The sequence below is a fragment of the Solanum verrucosum genome, unplaced genomic scaffold (genome assembly GCF_900185275.1).
Source record: "Solanum verrucosum unplaced genomic scaffold, falcon-dt-bn FXZP01000049.1, whole genome shotgun sequence".
Classification (NCBI taxonomy): domain Eukaryota; kingdom Viridiplantae; phylum Streptophyta; class Magnoliopsida; order Solanales; family Solanaceae; genus Solanum; species Solanum verrucosum.
The window spans coordinates 2,696,741-2,715,290 of record NW_026020221.1 but is presented as its reverse complement, the minus strand read 5'-3'; the positions used below and the strand labels follow the sequence as shown (position 1 = coordinate 2,715,290).

Here is an 18,550-nt window from a genome sequence, read left to right as displayed (position 1 = left end):
ATGATCTATTTCACATAGTTCAAGAGCAATTTTGACCCTTTTCCGTTTATTATTTTAAAAAATTACCAGGTCGGAACAACTTTTTCTTTATATAGAAAGAGAGATAGAGAGAGCTAACAAAGACATTGCATACCCAATTAGATCAAAAGAGAATAATATACCCAAACATATAAATTCTTTTGACGAAGTCTTGCTTTTTACCATAGGCAAAAGAATTGACTTTATTTACATGCTATATCACATTTTTATCTATTCGAATAAGAGATAATTGTTTTATTTTAAAAAATAATAATTCAAGTTTTTAGTAAAAAAAATACATATACAAAGCTTCAAGCTTTATCACTTCAATATTACAACTATGTGACACAGGTGATGCATCTACTACAACTTGATCACGGGCTCTAATAAATCATCGCCATTATTTGAAAAAGCATAGGAACAGGATTCTGTAACTTAGACAACGTCTAAGCGACGTGGGTAACAGAAACTTGCAAAAGCAAGATCCACTCTTCATCCAAAGTAACAACATTACAAACCCAACAGTCAGACAACTAATTTACATCTATGAAAATACGGGATACATGTATTTTTATGCCCAACTTCATCCTTCGTTTCTCAGCTAGTATATCAAGCTGCTTTTTCGGATGATGCATTTTCTGCATTGCCATTAAATTTTGCCTTCTTTGCCTCATAATCCTTCACAGCAGCCTTAATTGCATCCTCAGCAAGCATACTGCAGTGCAGTTTAACAGGTGGAAGGGAGAGATGTTTTGCTATCTCCCTGCAGTAAAGTCAGACATGCTTCAGAATACATACTCACACAGGCAGACTACCAATTAACCATCAAGCAGGTTGAAGGTCACGAAATAGGGGGGGAGGGGGTGGATCAAAGATGACAGTAAGGGACAGATGTACCAAGAATCCAGGTATTTAAAATGTTTTAAACCACATATATACATGCATTGGAAAAATGCTGTTAAATAAACTGCAACTTACAGAAAGTCAGCAAGCAACGCCTCCAGTTAGTCAATCCTTCTTGGTGCTTAATTAATGATACACCTATTATCTTACAAAAGAAAGTTGGCCATGCCTCACATATCCCGTACCTAAAGGTAAGTTCGCTCTAAACTAAATTATGTTGAATAGGTTACCGACAGCCAGCCAAAATGGTGCTTCATGTACATGGTTATGCTTTTGAGATTTCTCTTACAGATGAGGTTCCATCCTCAATCTTAACTTAATGTGATGAATGGTTGGATACAAGACTGGCCATTTCCAAGTTATATTGGATTCAAGGCTTGAGGTTTTCAAGGATGCAGACTACTTTGGTGTAAAAAGTATAATCACGGCTAGATATCTTCTATAAGGTACAGGTTTGCAGCAGTCTTGGTGCCTTCCCTGAATGATTAGTAGGCACTGTTACTTTGCAAGAATACATGGCTCTTTAATATGAGAGTTTGGTTTATCTCGCTTAGGTTAACTTGGCGGAAGCTGAGCTGTAGGTGACAATGTCATAACAGAATTTCATCTTCATTTATGCAACTATGAAGTCATAGTGATGTCTTTGACTTACTAACACACTCTAACTTTCATGATCCCCACTATGTGTGAAGATCCAAATGTGAAGAATTAAAAGGACGGTTCTAGCCCAGATTTTTGAAGTTTTTAATTCAAAAAAGGAAGAAGTAAATTTACACACAAAGATAAGACGTTTTGGAGAGTTAATAAAGTACTAATAAAACTTTGGGACTTTCTTACAGCAATAAAAAAATCAACAGCAGCACCAGAATACCAAAAAAATGTAGCACAGTAGCAGAGCACCACAAAACCAAAAAGCGCAGCACAGTAGCAGCATCACAATACCAAAAAAGGCAGCACAGCAGCACCACAATACCAAAAAAGGCAGAACAGCAGCACCACAATACCAAAAATACACAGCACAGTAGCAGAACACTATACCAAAAAAACACAGCACAGTAGCAGCACCACAATACCAAAAGAACACAGCACGTAGCAGCACCACAATACCAAAAAAACACAGCACAGTAGCAGACCACAATACAAACAAACACAGCACAGTAGCAGCACCACAATACCAAAAAAAAAATGCACCACGGTATCAGATCACAATACCAAAAAAGTGCATGCTTTCCTTTTATAAACCTATAAGTTATTGGGGAAATAAATGGGGGAGGAGAACCAGTCGGCTTTGTTTTGAGATGGAGAGAGGAATTTATTTTGCTTGAACAAAAATCACGTGATATTAGTGGCCCTGTTGCAAAACTCACGGCTGTAAGGATTGGAACTAAATATGCACACCACTTTTTAAGGAATATAGGACTATTAATGCTCCACCAAAAAGAAATAGGACTATTTTGAGCCCAAGTCCAAAGTAAGTGGAATATTTTCAGCTTTTTCTCAACCAAAAGACTTGCTGCATTCTATTTTTATTTTTCGGCTACATTTTCTTTTTTCTTTTCTTTTTTTAGTTAGTATTTTTTTTGACAAAGGTAACAAGGAGTTGTTAGTATTTTTTGGCTAAGTTTCAATAAGCTTTTCTCCCAAGGTTTCAGTAAGTTCATAAAAAGAAAGTATTCTCAAGCTCAATTTAAAATTCCTATTTTAAGAGACCACCTTCTGATTGACCTGTTACAGGTGGGGCTGAGATATCCCGTGTAGACTCATTCTAAACTAACTTATACCTTCAATTTTGCTGAACTGACATATACACGATAAAAGAAAACATCTAATTCCTAGAAGTTCAACCTTGATGGAGGGTGTTAGAAGGATGATGCAAACCGTGCATCCAAAGAGCTGAAGTAACATTCTTGGGATCTTAAGGTTCAAATCTCAACAAAAATGACACCGTAAATTTTTCATCTGTATAAATCTCGGAGACCAAAAATACTCTTGTACACTTGTACTAGTGAGAGATAACATGTATCCAGTCAGTTGGTCAACGTGCACTCCAGCTAATACCACCACCCCTCACCAAAAAAGGGGGGATTATGCTACCCGTACTTTGGTTAATATACAAATTTGCAGCAAAATATTTTGAAAACTGAAATCCAACACAACTTGGAAGCCACTGAATCCACTCTTTACCATTTCAAAAACAATATTGATATTGTCCCAGACTCCCAGGTAAGAACAACATGGCAGAATATATAACTCAGAGAACCAGCAGTTCAATTACTTATAAGCAGGGTCACCTGAGGAGGAAATCATGAAGGCAGTAAAAAAAAGTGAAGGGGACAATCTGAAACTAAACTTACGTGTTCTTTATGGAAAGTACTTCCTCCATTTGTCTACCTTTCACCCATTCAGTTGCTGAAAATTGGAAAATTTTAATTCAGAATCAACACAACCTTTCGTAAATTGCATCAGATGCTCAATAAAATCAATTCATAATATTAAAATAAGTTGATAAAATGTAATATGTGCAGAAGGTAAAAAAATTCCTAGAAAAAAGCATGACGAAACGTACCGACGGATGAAGAAGCAATCGCAGAGCCACAACCAAAGGTCTTGAAACAAGCATCCGTAATTTTCCCTGTCTGTTCATCGACCTTGATTTGAAGCTTCATCACATCCCCACAAGCCGGAGCTCCGACAAGACCCGTACCTACAGTGGGATCGTTCTTGTCAAAGGACCCAACGTTTCGGGGATTATTGTAATGGTCCACCACTCTTTCATGATACAGCCGGGGCAAAACCCCTCGCGTCACCGGCGATCGTTGCCCTAACCCCAAAATTCGATTTCCGACGTGCTTCAACATCTTCGTTATTTGCCCTAATTTGTTGAATTTGGGAATTAAGGAGCTATGTCGATACGTGTGTCGCTGTTATTGTGTATATATATGATGAGATTCCTGTTTGTGTGGAAGAAGAAGAGAGGCGGTACCACCGATCGAGGGGGAAAAAGAATTGGGCCTCAACATGTAGAATTAGTTATTGGGCCAACCCCTTTCTAGTTGGGCCTTACTTAAAAAATGGGAAAATTACGCGGTTAAACAAACTTATACTACTTAATTACTCATCATAGCTATAGTTTGCTATAATTATCACTCACGACTAACATTATACATTAATTACGCGGGCTGACTTCGAGTTTGTATAATTAGTCATGTTTGTATATGTATAATTCGTCAGAATATACAAATACATATGTATAATATACAATTATCTAACCTATATACATATACAATTCACCTTTCTCCCACTCTCTGCCCTCTCTCGCTCGCCTCTCTCCTCCCTCTCCCAATCTCGCTTGCTATATATACAATTGCATATGTATAATATACAATTATCTAACATATATACATATACAATTCATCTCTCTCCCCTCTCTGCCGTCTCTCTCTCGCCTCTCTCCTCTCTCTCCCAATCTCGCTCGCCTCTTTCCTCCCTCTCCCAATATCTCTTGCCATATATACAAATATATATGTATAATATACAATTATCTAACCTATATACATATACAATTCACCTTTCTCCACTCTTTGCCCCCTCTCTCATCTCTCTCCCAGTCTCGCTCGCCTCTCTCCTCCATATAACATGTAGCTAAGAATTGTAATTATCAAACTATAGATATGGAGAGTAATTAGACTATTTTTGAGTGACTATATGTGAAAGTTCCCCTAAAAATGTAGGATAAACTACATAAATTCCAATAGTTTAGAACCTAATTACTAGGAATCTCGATAGTTTTTTTTATTACGTGCTAACCACTTTCGGATGATGGATACATGTGTCGAGATACATCAGATATGTGTATCTGTTGGGTGTATAAGGTCGAGATACGTGATTAATTTTTTGAATTAAACTACTATAACGGAATGTCTTAAGTAGCGGAGCAAATTCTAGGAATTAACAAATAGGTTAGAGAATTATTTTGTATCACTATTAACTAATTTGCTAAAAAATTAAAATCATAAACGTTATTAAATCTGATATTGAAACCTTCGTCTTTTCATCAATTTCTTCCTTTCAAGCTTCAATTTTCGAGGTTTTTAGTTGTTTGTATCACGTCCCAAACTCGAGGGGCGCAACTGACTCCTAATGCCAAAACTCAGGCCCGAGCCGACCCTGCTGAACCATTTGCTACTAGCGCATGGCAGCCACACGTAATCAAGAAAATACAAGTATATCTCGGCTTAAAACTAAGTCATCAGCCGGCAAGGCCCCTGTCAACTAATCTATAAAAGAAACAGCTACTCCCAGGAGATCATATAAATAAATAGTCAACTAGCACAGAAGTCCTGATTGGATCGTCGAGGCCACCATGATATCTATACCAAAACTAAAAGCAAGTATATATCAATACAATACATCAAACAGCTCACAAGCTTCAGCAAACCAACAACATAGGCCAGTATGGCCATAACGTAGCTATACACCCTCACACACTAGTCTGCAAGCCTCTAAAAGTAGTAAAGATTAGCGGGACAGGGTCCCAGCTTACACATAAAGATATATACAACAAAAGGTAACAAGCCTCCCAACTCTGACAACTCTGAAGGAAAGGGGCTAGCCAACCGGATAAAAGTCAATCCTACTGCTGAGGAGGTCTACTCAGTCGTCTGTCAGGACCTGCATGCATGAATGCAGCGCCCCCAAGGCAATGGGGCGTCAGTACAAAATAATGTACAGAGTATGAAAGACAATAGACTATGATGAGGTATCCTGATATACTGGAATAATCTAATAAATAAATCAAGGATAAGATAAGTGTACTGACCTGCTCCTAAATCTAAACTTATCAAAAATAATAAAACAACAACCTAACCAAGCCCCCATAAGCTCGGCAGGTACAAACAGCACACAAGACCACCTACCCAGGCCCCCATAAGTCCGGAAGGTGTCAATCAGCCTATATACCCCTATCAGTAATCCCCTAGCCCCGTAGGCAGTCGCATAGCTCTCTTAGGCATTAATATATCCCTATAGGCAGCATATAGCTCACTTAGGCATCAACGTAGCTTATAGATAACTCATAGCCCTCTTAGGCAACAACATGGCTCTGTAGGAAGCACATAGCCTTCTTAGGCGTCAATATAGCCAAACTCATAGCCCTTCTAGGCACAATATAGCCCCGTAGGCAACTCATAGCCATGTTAGGCATCAATATAGCCCTGTAGGCAGAACATAGCCCTTCTAGGCATATATCACATTCATGCAGCTAACCACAATAGCCCCAACGACAATAATAACAATCCAACCGCTAAAAGCGAGCAATTTAGTTATAAGCAACCTATACAAATAGCCTCTAAGTCATGTCCAACATAGGGACGCTACTAACTGAATAAGAATCCCGACAAGGGAGAATTATATCAACTCGAGTTGCCAACAATCAACAATCACGGCTACAAGTATATCAAGGACAACAACCCAAATACATTGCTTCTAAGCTTTAAGGAAACATGCCGTAAGTAGGGAATAAACTTAACATACCTTTTTCGCTAAATTTACGTGGCCTAACGACTTTTACTCAATACTCCATCGATACTACAACAAGGTAGGACCATAATCAACACACAAAAATAAAAGATACCATGACAATATGATAAAATATATGTATTTCTGTCGCAAATTGCTATTTGTTGCTTATAAAAGCTAGAGTCGATGAAAAAAGGGTCTTACCTCGATCTTAAAGTTGTAATACGCTTCAAAACCTTCAAATATATCCAAACTCTTGTTGTCCCAACACTAAAGTGTGATATGCTACGAAATCAATAAAACAAATTATACCACGATGATGAGCCCAACGCGTAGAACAACTTTTGTCAAGGACTTAAGTCGAGAAAATATGTACCTTAGTTGATCCTAGAAATGGGTTTCTCTTTTTTTTCTCTGGTTTTTAGCTAAAAATGAAGAAAAAGTTCGAAGAAGAAGATATATGTAAAGTTCCACCAACCTAGGGCCCCACCTCACGTGCCTGCTTGCGCAGTCCCACAAAAACGCAAATATCTCTCTATTCTGAAGTCGTATGAACAAACAGTTTAATGTGTTTGAAACTAGACTCGTAGACCTTCGATTCGATAGGTCGTGGGACCCATAACTCTTTATATATTGGGAGAAAATCACAAAGACATTTGACCCAAATTTCAAAGAAATCTTAAAAAGGACCTTATGATAACTTCCGCCAACTTTTATTTCGCCACTTACTTAACTTCAAAACTTGAGATACAACCCTTGAACACTTAAAATATTGTTCAAAATATGACATACCACATCCTTTTTAATTTATTACTCACTCTCTTTGTCTTTCCACAAAGATACGAGTTAATTTAGACGCTTTGAAAAGTCAAGGTGTTACAGTTTGTTTGTAAGTTTTTCCTGCCAAATTGTAGTGATGGTTTCTCCCTAACAATTTCATTCTCCAATTGACTCAAATTTCATCTCCAACACTTGAGGACCTTTTCCAAATCTTCATTAATCAAAGGGACAAAAAAGCAAAATTTTCGATGGATCTGACGGAGGTTCGTTGAATCTAAGCACAACTAGCAACATATTCTACGATAGATACTCTAGAGCTATACTCTACATTTATGAGAAAAAAATTCAGATGCTAAAAAAAAGAAGAATTTTTATAATTTTCTATTTTTCTTGGATTAATGATACGACATATACTCTACAATCGTGATTTGTTTTTAAATTCACGTGTTTCAGTTACATTCCATATTTAGATACTCATAATTAGATGCATATGATTATTATGTATTCGAGATTCATGTTTTTTGATACAACATATGAAATTTAGATACACATAATTAGATGTATATGCTTCTTCTTTTTGTATATTCCATATTTAGATACACATAATTCGAGATACATGTTTTTAATATAATGTATAAAATTGATACTTGATACATCAAATTAATATTGGATAAATCAAATTAATATTAGAAACAAATTGATTGAACAACTTCAAACAATACTCTATGGATAAAGAACTCATACTATTTTCGGAATTTTGAGACATTGTTCTATGGATACAACACAACTTCAAACAGTGTAATAACTACTATCGAACTTTAGAAAAAGGGAAACTCTAACCCAGATACATGAAATTGTATAAATTTGAGATACATTAGAAAATAATCGAAAACCTAAAGAAAATCTTACCTCTTGATATATTACTAATATTCAAAATTTGGTTGTTGATTTAGAACAGGCAAGAGATGTTTGAGGAAGAAGTGGAGAAAATGGATTACATGGGTGTGTGGAGAGATACATACGGTTAATGGGATTGGGGAGGGAAACGGTTGATGTGAGGTGAGAGAAAATAAAATTTGAATGTTTAGTGTCATATTAATTAAGGAGATTATATTTTAAGATAATTATTCAATATCATATTTAAGGGATGTCTGATATAACTTTTTAAAATATATGGTATAATTATTAAAAAATGGTATTGTGTGTAATATTTTAAACTAGAGATAAAATATGTATATGTGATAGTAAAGTATGTGTGGTTACGTAGTTTTTCCAAAAATGTAACTCTTCAATAACAATGTGTCCAATCTAATTCCATAAGTGGACTCTGAGAAGAATGAGGTATAAGTTTATATTTGGGATGTTAGTATCATAATATGCCACAGGTTTTGTTATAAAAGATATGGCAAGTTACACTCATGACATCAAACATAATATCTCATAGATTATATTACAAGGCATAACAAGTTATGTTGCTATTATTATTTCATATGATCAAGGAACTTTCATAACGTTGGCGTGATTTGGCTTGAGCAACATATCCTAATATAGATCCATACATATACGCTATCATTTCACACTCGCTATCAATTTTTTTCCTCTAAAAAGGATAAAGAACTTATACCGCAAAAGACATGGCTTTAATTTTCAAATGCTACAACAAATTCGGAAAAACACAATGACATAACTTGTTTTGTATAACTTACTTTTCATTGAACTTATGTCCAGCAAGATGAAAATTCTTTAAATATATATTGATTGAATTAGGTCTAGATAGATGGATTCTTTAAATAATATTTTTTATGAAATAAACTATAAAGAAAAAAATCACTCAAAAATAGGAGCAATTTGTGCAAACACTTAGGACCTGTTTGGAAGGACACCCTGGTAATTGGATTTGGTGTAATTGGTGTAATTACATTGTCTTGTCCTGTTTGGAAGGACATGTAATTACTTGGTCAGCAGGTAATTGGTGTAATTGGCATGGGGTAATTACACTCTACAATCACAGGTAGAGGCTGTGAATTGCTGGTAATTACATGGTGTAATTACCACCTGATTACTTTTTAATTTCTTTTTTTTTTATTTCTATTTTAATTTTTTTGTTTTAATTTTTTTTACTTCTATTATTTTAAGTTCTTTTTTTAATTTTATTATTCTAAAAATTTGTAAAAGTTTATTTTTTATTTTATATTATTATATTTCATTTTCTTCTTATTCTCAACCTTACTTTAAGTGATTCTATGTAATTTTTTCGTATTATCTATTTTTTTTATGTCATGCTTATTTTCTCATTAGCATAATTTTATTATAATCTAATTTTTAAATTAAAATAGAATTTATTGTTAAGTAAGGTTATAGACTTACGTTTTCTTTATTAAGAAAAACTAAAACTAAATCATATTTATTGCTATGTTGAAATTTGTTATAAGAGTATTATGTTAAAAATTTTGTTTCGAATTTATAACTTATGTTATATTTTCAGTTTCATTTGTTTTAGTATTATTGAATGTACATTGCACGTCATTTTTTAATTAGAGTTGATAAATTATATTTTTGTCAAACAGTTAATAATTTATGACATTTTATTTATATATTATTCTTTTTATCAAACATACATTTCATGATGTTCGTAGAAACTTCATACTTTTAGTTGTTACGATCAATTCAATTGAAATATATTAATTTGAAAAAATATAAATCAATTATTTTTTCATAATATTAGTTACAGAAAATATGTTTATTAATTAATATATTTTCAAAAAATAATATATATCTTAAATATTTAATTTAATGTCATTTATTAAGTTTCTTATTTGTCTAGTATAAATTTTAAATAATTAATTTTTATTTTTTAAAATTTATTATAATTTTATGATTGCAATTGTGCATCCAAATAGAACATGTGTAATTACACTGTGACATCCAAACAGGACATGTGTAATTACAGTGTAATTACACTGTGGCAACCAAACAGGTCAGTGTAATTACTAGACAGTGTAATTACTACCCTAGTAATTCCACCAATTCCAATTACCAGGTGGCTTTCCAAACAGACCCGCAATCATATCCTTTTCCCTGCCCAAAGTTGTTGAATTGCCTTGTGCTTAAGATTTTAGAATCATTTACAAATAACGAAAACATAAACAATGATCATGAATAAACTAAGTGGAAGATTTTAGAATCATTTACAAATAATGAAAACATAAACGAATGGTCATGAATAAACTAAGTGGGTGTTTAGATTAACTTAATTTAAGTAATTTTTGGCTTTTAAAGTTTTTTTTTACTAAGCAAAAAGGTAAGAAAAAAACCAAAAATCAGAAGTTGAGTATCCCTAACTTATGACTTTTAAGTTAGGGACTTACATGTTCTTTATGGACAATACTTCCTCCATTTGTCTCTCTTTCACTCATAAATTGGAATTTTTTAATTCAAAATCAACACAACCCGCTCCATAAAATCAGTTCATAATATGTGTAAAAGATAAAAGATTCATCTTTATCGTTTTTATTAAACCAAATTCAAATATAAGGAAAAAACATTGACGGATCAACCACTGACGGATCAAGCATCAACGAATTTGACGGATCAGACAGATCAAGCACCAACGGATCTGATGGATCAAGCACTGACAAGGATCTGCCTAAATGACTTACGATAAATAATTAAAATATAAAGTATACTCTGTTTAGCTGATTTTAGTAATTAATCCTACCTTAATTAATGTAATTAATATTCATTCATTAAGTTCCTCTATGTCTTACCTGATCAATTTAGTATTGATATTACTTTAAATGACAATTAGTAAGTATAAAATTTAATGTCATCAATAAAAAAAATGGTTAGGTAGACATAGCTTCTGTTACAAAATCAATTCGGTTCATTTAATTAACTTTTAAGCCATTTTTCCCATGCAAAATAGACTTTTTTTTATTGAATGACATTTTAGTTTGACTATCATAAGGCTTCTTTTGTTTTACTACCTTTTTATAAAATGGTGAAAAGAAATTAGTGCACTATAATTGTGAAATTCCTTATTGAACAAAGGGATATAATTATGGGAAATAAGAATGAATTATGTCTTATCCCTTATCAAACGTCATCATAATTCATAGCCAAAACCAAAAGTATCATATTTAGCTTAGGCTTCTTTTAAAACAATAAACTAATGTCTCTTATTCTATTTTATATTTATTTAATCTAATAATAATAATAATAATCGATATGGCACCTTAATAAGTACATTAATTCCATTGAAAAGAAAACTTGTTTAATTAAAGTGAATAGGTTTTTTAACCATGAAATTGAAAATTAATAGCAAACAAAATGAATATTTCGTTAAGTCATGTCGCAATTTTAATTAAAAAAAAATAGATGGAAGAGAAGTGCATATGCATACTTAATTTTGATGTTGCTACTTAAACTATGTTCTGTTTATCGATTTCTTAATATGTGTTATTTTCAAATAACTTTAGATATGTAGTATTGGAAGATAATTTTGAAAAGGCCAAATTTTAGATAAATCAACAATATTTTATATTGATCTAAAGTTAAATTATTTTTGCCTAAATTTCAACCATATTAGTTGAAGTTAGAAATGTTCCCTTAATTGATTAAAAAAAAGAATGAATATTTTTTCGGTTAGATCATTGGATATAAGGGAAAGATAAGTAGTAAAAATGTTCTTTGTCTAAATATATTCAAATTTTAATGTCCAATACTTCATAGATATTACGAATCATTTAAGAGCAATAATCAATTTTAACTTGAATCATTGTCATTTTTATGTGAAATTCATAAACTGGAGTTTAACCATCTATTATCTGAAAATTTTAGTTCTATAAAACTACAACATTATATATTCAAAATTATTTCAGAGTGATATAGTGCAAAACATAGAAAATATTAAATAGAGATACCCCATAATTTTTTAAGCTGGATCAAATTTTTAGAGATCTAAAATTACGTCATCATATTTACAAAATTCGACAAAAAGAGAAATATTATTATGATTATAAAACAATCCCAAATTGGTCAAATATTTTGCTCAAGCCTTGACAAAACAATTGCCATTGGATCATCAAGGTCAAAGAGGGTCCAGATACATTCACACTGTAATAAATGTCTCTTCACACTTTATTACTACTTAACTACATATATATATATATATATATATATATATATATATATATATATATATATATAACACAAATAAATAAAACTAGCAAAACAAAAATTGAAAAACACAAATCACCAAAAAGAAATAAAAAAAATCCTCCTAATTCTTTCTCTCATGCTTTACTCCTAATTGATCCCATGGAGTTTAATCATAGTAATAATCAAGATGTTTTTTGCACACCCCCTAAAGATTATCTTCAAGATTTTTGTCACCTCGATCAAAATTTCATGATCGATAGGAATAATATTTATGACCCGTTATTCGATCCACTCTCAAATCATGATGATAACTTCTCATCAATTGGTCAAGATTTCAATTTTGGTTATGAATTCAAGCCATTTGAGCAAAATGGTAGTGCAAGTGGTAGCACATTAGTCATGAAGAATTTTGAGAGTTCTATGGATATGAATTACAACTTTATTTGTAATCAAGATATGAAGCCTATCAACTTCAATGTTGTACCTGATGAAAGTTCATGTGTTACTAATACTATTGATATCAATGGTACTAATTATATTTATGATGATAAAGAAATTGATGGAAGAAAGAATATGAAAATTTTATCTTCTTCTTCATCTATGAGAAAAATAGGAAGGGCTACTCGAAATAAGTCAAAATCAGTCAAAGGTCAATGGACTATTGAAGAAGACAGGTATTAATCTTAATTATTATTTTTTAAGGAAAAAATCAATGTTAATTTATTTGATTGTTTTACATTTTTACAGGATTTTGATCAATTTGGTAGAGAGATTTGGAGATAGAAAATGGTCACAAATAGCACAAGTGTTGAAAGGGAGAATAGGGAAGCAATGTAGAGAAAGGTGGCACAATCATCTTAGACCTGATATCAAAGTATGATTTTTTACTTCTAATCAATTATTTCTTTCCTCTTTTTTTTCACCTCCCTGATTAGTGATAATCTATTTTCTTAAATGCAAGTTTATCAACTTCTATCGATAATGTCTTTTACTTTCTTTGAGGTCCTTCTTTCTATATCGGTTATTTTTTTGGTATAATTTCTGATTAGGAATATATATAAATTTTGAATTTTATACGAAAAAAGTATGTTTTAATATAAAGAAAAATGCTAAAATGTTTAATTGGATGATATGCGTGAGTGTGCACATATTGATTTGATATAAACACCTGAATATTGAATTTTTTTTTAAAATTTCAATGCTCATTTAGTAAGTGAAATTTAAATACATATTAAAATTAATAATAATTATATTAGCAAATCGGACTATCGGAGAGTATTTGATGGAAATATCGAGTGTTGGAGTTGTATAATTATTATTTTCATAAGAGAGATCAATAATAATGTTTTAATGTTTGATTTAAAAAGATAACATTGTTGTGAAAAAAAAAAAAAGTCGGTTTAATTAACTTTTTTCTTTTGATGGATAATATTTTCCTTATGGTAGTTAAATACCAGAAACTGATTTTTGTCATACCAAATTAGATATATACCTAATTTTCCTTTTTTTTTAATTCTTCAAATACTAGATGAACGAAGGAGAACCGTACTTATTATTACGTACTAGTCAATTAAATCAGTTAAATTATTATTCATATCGAAAGGAATCGAGATTGATAATGAGTTGTCTAATAATTTTTTATCATGTTACTTATTTTGAGTACCTATTTATCTTCTGTCGGTATCTATGAATGGATCACAAGTCATAATATGGCTAGAGCCCTTATATATATTGAATGCTGTTAACATTTTCTGATTTTTTGATAATCGTCAATTAAATGATGAGACATTTTCTCAATTTTTGTTCAGTGAGAATTGAACTCACACTTGTTACGCTAGAGAAAACTCTAATCGTTATAATTAACTAGATTTAACAGAAATTTGTGTATTGATTTGTTTGAGCAGAAGGATTTGTGGACGGAGGAGGAAGACATGATATTAATCAAAGCACATGCAGAAATAGGTAACAAATGGGCAGAAATAGCAAAGAAACTTGCTGGTAGAACTGAGAATTCGATAAAGAACCATTGGAATGCTACTAAAAGAAGACAATTTTCGAGACGAAAATGTCGCACAAAATGGCCTAGGCCAAGTTCGATCCTCCAAAATTATATCCAAAGTTTAAACTTCGAAAAGAGTAATAATAATGCAGGTAAATCTACAGAGCCAACAATTGAAGAAGTTCCTGCAAATTACGATAATTTCAATGATGAATTTGGTTTGGATAACAAACTGTTTGATGATTTGGAGATTCCATATGAACTGATGCAAGATGGTGAAGAAAATCATAAGGAGCTTGACTTGATGGATTTTGATTATTCAGAGTAATAGTGTTATAGTGCATGAAAATGACTGTAATTTCTTATGAGATGCTACATATATTACATATAGAGAGAGACAATTATAGGTGTTTGTTTAAATTAAGAATGATATTATAGTACTTTTTAATATATATGTGCAATATTGTAATGTGTTTGGTAAGGAGGAATATATATTTTTCAGAAAATATTTTCATGTTTAATTGATTAAATGCTTTGAACAATATTTCTTTTAGAAAAAAAATTGTTGAAAATGAGAAAAATTAACTTTCTGATGAAAGTAGTGAAATTATGTGGGAGGTAATTATTACTTCGTGACTTCTAAAAATAGTTATGTTATTTTGAAGCTCAAAGTGAGAAAAACACTAACCTAAGCAGTAACTTTTTAAAGATTACAAATACCATAATTTTATATAAAGTAAATATATTTAATAAAAATAGATTGTATTTTGAAATAAAATAAAAACTATCAAAAACTCTACTTGATAAATAACTTTTTCTTTAAGAATGTGTAAAAAGAAGAATACGATAAATAATTTGAGACGGTAGAGTAACTTCACATGTCGAGGACAGGCAAAAACTCTTTCCAGGTGTGTTTGGTTTAGAGGAAAATATTGTTTGAAAATTTTTTTAAAATTTTTTCATGTTTGATTGATCAAAAATGTTTGAAAAATATTTTCTCTTAAAAAACAAGTTGTTTTTCCTAATTAACGGAAATAAGGAAAACAAGTTACATTACCAATGACATTTCAAATTTATTTTCTCCTCCCACCCATCCAATCCTTCGCCGCCTCCAAAGCCTCACTCCCCATTTCATCTTATATACAGTGTTTTGCTAGATAACATATAAATACTAGAAATAAGTAAGAAACCACCTATTTTCTAAGAAATCATTTAATTATTATTTGTATATAGAGTTTAACTCCTATATAATTCACATTGTAACAAAACTAACAACCGCTTTTGTTCTTTTTCGTTTTATCTTTACCTGTGGGCAACTCTAGTTTTTCTTCTTGCTACTATTACTCCATCTGTTCCTTTGTTACTTCCATTTGACCCTTTTATTATAAATTTATTTTATTAAATTATATATTAATTATATTTTAAATTTTAAGTTTAACTGGTAATATTTTATATAATTATTTAATAATATTATTTTTTAAAAGATATTAGTAATTTGCTAAAACTGACGAGTAAACTGGGAATGGGGGAGGTACTTATTAGACAGCCTTGATAACAATATTTCCGAAAGAATTGAACTATTATAGGTGCATATATTAGCTATTTATTTATAAATAAAATGTATTTTTTCTATTTCATATTAATTGAATTGTTCAAAATTTAAGATAAATGTTTGAATTATTTTCATATTTGCCTTTTTCTAAGTTTGATATTTTCTAGGAGATAAATTGAAATACTTACGAAGTCTATTTATGATTTTATAAAGGACAATAGCAAAAAGTATGATTCAAATTATGTCCTTCATCGTTTGGTTGGGAACAAGTTATCCAAGATAAATTATCTTGGGTTAGCTATCCTGGGATAACTTATCCCACCATGTATATGGGATAACTTATCCCATCGGCCATCTATGATATAAATGGTGGAATAAATTATCCCAAACATGACAACCAAACAACATAAAAAAGTTTTATCCCATCACTATTTTCTTATCCCATTACTATTTATTTCTCACACTAATATTTTTTCTTAATAAATGTGAATTACCTCACAAATTTTGTTAGTACTATAGAACATAGGGAGTATTATTTTATGTTTAACATTCCATGTAGAGTACATTGCCTTGTGAATTTTAGGGCTCGTTAGATAGCTAATTAGAGTTATATAAATATTATTGATGTAGAAATTAGTTATAAGTGAATTTATGTATTAGTTTATGCAAAGAATAGTTATATACATATTATTTATTTTATTTTCTATTCGTATAAAATAATATATAAATTTCCTCATAACTTTTATACATATATTAGTTAAACAAGCTTCTAAATTGGCAATCAAATATCGTAATATTTATATACATAAATAACGTTTTTCTTATCTACATATTAGATATCTTATAAGTTATACAAAAATTAAGATATAGAATTATAGATAATTTATTTCTTATCCGGCTATAACGACCCTTATTAATGTATGATTTAACTTTATGTGTGCCAAAAAGTATCCATTTTCTCCAATTACCCCTATAATTATCTTACTTTAAAATCATGTTAAATGTTAAAATATGAATATAATAATTTGCATCACTATCATACCCCAAGGGGTAAAAAGGTAGGGGTGGGTAGCAATCTTTGTTCAGTTCCTAAGCTTCTCTCACTTCATCACTCTCTGCCTCTTGAATCTTCACAAGTCAGAACCAACAACAATGGCTGCCACGATTTTCATTCCCCATTTTACCCCTCTCACCCTTCTCTATTTTCTTCTCTTGTCCACTTCCTACATACCCATTTTAGCCATTAACATTACCCATCTTCTATCTTCATACCCTGAGCTTTCCGAATTCACTAATCTCCTTTCCACCACCACCGTCGCCGCCGATCTGGCGGAGCGATCCTCCGTCACCCTTTTCGCGGTCCCCAATACCTTCATCCGCAACTCCGATGTGATGAACAACCATTCTCCGTCGTCATCCTCCATTAGTCTCGGCGATGTCCTTCGTTACCATGTTCTGCTCGAGTACTACTCTTGGCCTGATCTCCTCCTTATACCACCCGCCGGTAAACTTGTCACTACTCTGTATCAGACCACCGGACGAGCTCCTAGCAATTCCGGGTCTGTTAACATTACCCATGACCCGATTTCAAATGCCATCACTATCCATTCACCGAATTCCAACGCTACTGTTATCAATTCTGTGAAGACAGTGCCGTATAACATTTCGATTTTCACCGTTGATTCAGTTTTAGTTCCTAATGGGTTTAATTTAATGGCATCTGAAACTCGACCCACTTTAGGTCTCAACATAACCCAGACACTAATCGATGGGCACGACTTTAATATTGCCGCTTCAATGCTGATGGCTTCAAGAGTGGAAGATGAGTTTGAGGATGACGAAAGGGGTGCTGGAATAACTTTATTTATGCCGACAGACCAGGCATTTTCGGATCTGAACTCATCGAAGATATTTCAATCTTTACCGGCGGAGAAAAAGACCGATGTGCTTAGGTTCCACGTTTTGCACTCGTACTACCCTCTGGGTTCACTGCAATCGATAGTGAACCCAGTTCAACCAACATTGGCGACGGAGCAAAATGGGGCTGGAAGTTTCACCCTCAACATTTCTAGAGGAAATGGGGATGTATCGATCGATACCGGGATCGTTCAGGCGTCGGTGACTCGAACGGTGTTTGATCAGAATCCAGTGGTGATATTTGGGGTATCGAAGGTTTTATTGCCTAAAGAATATTTTCAAAAGAATTCAATTGAGGTAATAAATAAACCAAGTAGTGGAGCACCTGCATCAGCTGACCCACCGGAGATTTCTATCTCACCGGTGAATTCGCCGGATATTGACGGTTCAACCAACCACTTATCTTCACCGCCGAGGTTCGGAGAAAAAGAGTCGTCGGCGGCGAACACTAAAAGTACAATAGGAATATTTTTGGGTTTATGCTGCATAGGGTTCTACGTAGCTACTGGGTATTAATTAATTTTCAAATAGTATAATTATTTTTTCCTACTCTGTGGAGGTGATTTAGGTCAAGTAGTATCAATTTATTTTTTTGCCTTTATCATTTCTTCCGTGGTTTTTTTTCTTTCTTAAAGCTTCATATGGTGTTGTAATATGTAAAGAGCTCCATTTTGTTTATTGCAATTGCTACATAAGTACTACTA

At 32.3% G+C, this 18,550-nt stretch overlaps 3 protein-coding genes across 3 annotated transcripts; 2 read left to right on the top strand and 1 right to left on the bottom strand.

Moving 5' to 3' along the window:
- Nucleotides 1-250: 250 nt before the first annotated feature.
- On the bottom strand, nt 251-3,911 carry LOC125830932 (iron-sulfur cluster assembly protein 1-like). Its single transcript, XM_049510122.1, has 3 exons — nt 3,488-3,911; nt 3,276-3,330; nt 251-781 (listed from the first exon to the last, which is right to left on the bottom strand). Exons 1-3 carry the CDS (start codon nt 3,777-3,779, stop codon nt 628-630), a joined length of 501 nt encoding a protein of 166 aa, XP_049366079.1. The 5' UTR covers nt 3,780-3,911; the 3' UTR covers nt 251-627.
- An 8,626-nt stretch (nt 3,912-12,537) lies between these two features.
- LOC125830919 (transcription factor MYB98-like) lies at nt 12,538-14,705 on the top strand. The gene is made up of 3 exons (XM_049510110.1): nt 12,538-13,052; nt 13,126-13,252; nt 14,283-14,705. Exons 1-3 carry the CDS (start codon nt 12,538-12,540, stop codon nt 14,703-14,705), a joined length of 1,065 nt encoding a protein of 354 aa, XP_049366067.1.
- Nucleotides 14,706-16,971: 2,266 nt separating this feature from the next.
- LOC125830912 (fasciclin-like arabinogalactan protein 4) lies at nt 16,972-18,362 on the top strand. The gene has a single exon (XM_049510101.1). It carries the CDS (start codon nt 17,082-17,084, stop codon nt 18,360-18,362), a length of 1,281 nt encoding a protein of 426 aa, XP_049366058.1. The 5' UTR covers nt 16,972-17,081.
- Nucleotides 18,363-18,550: the final 188 nt, after the last annotated feature.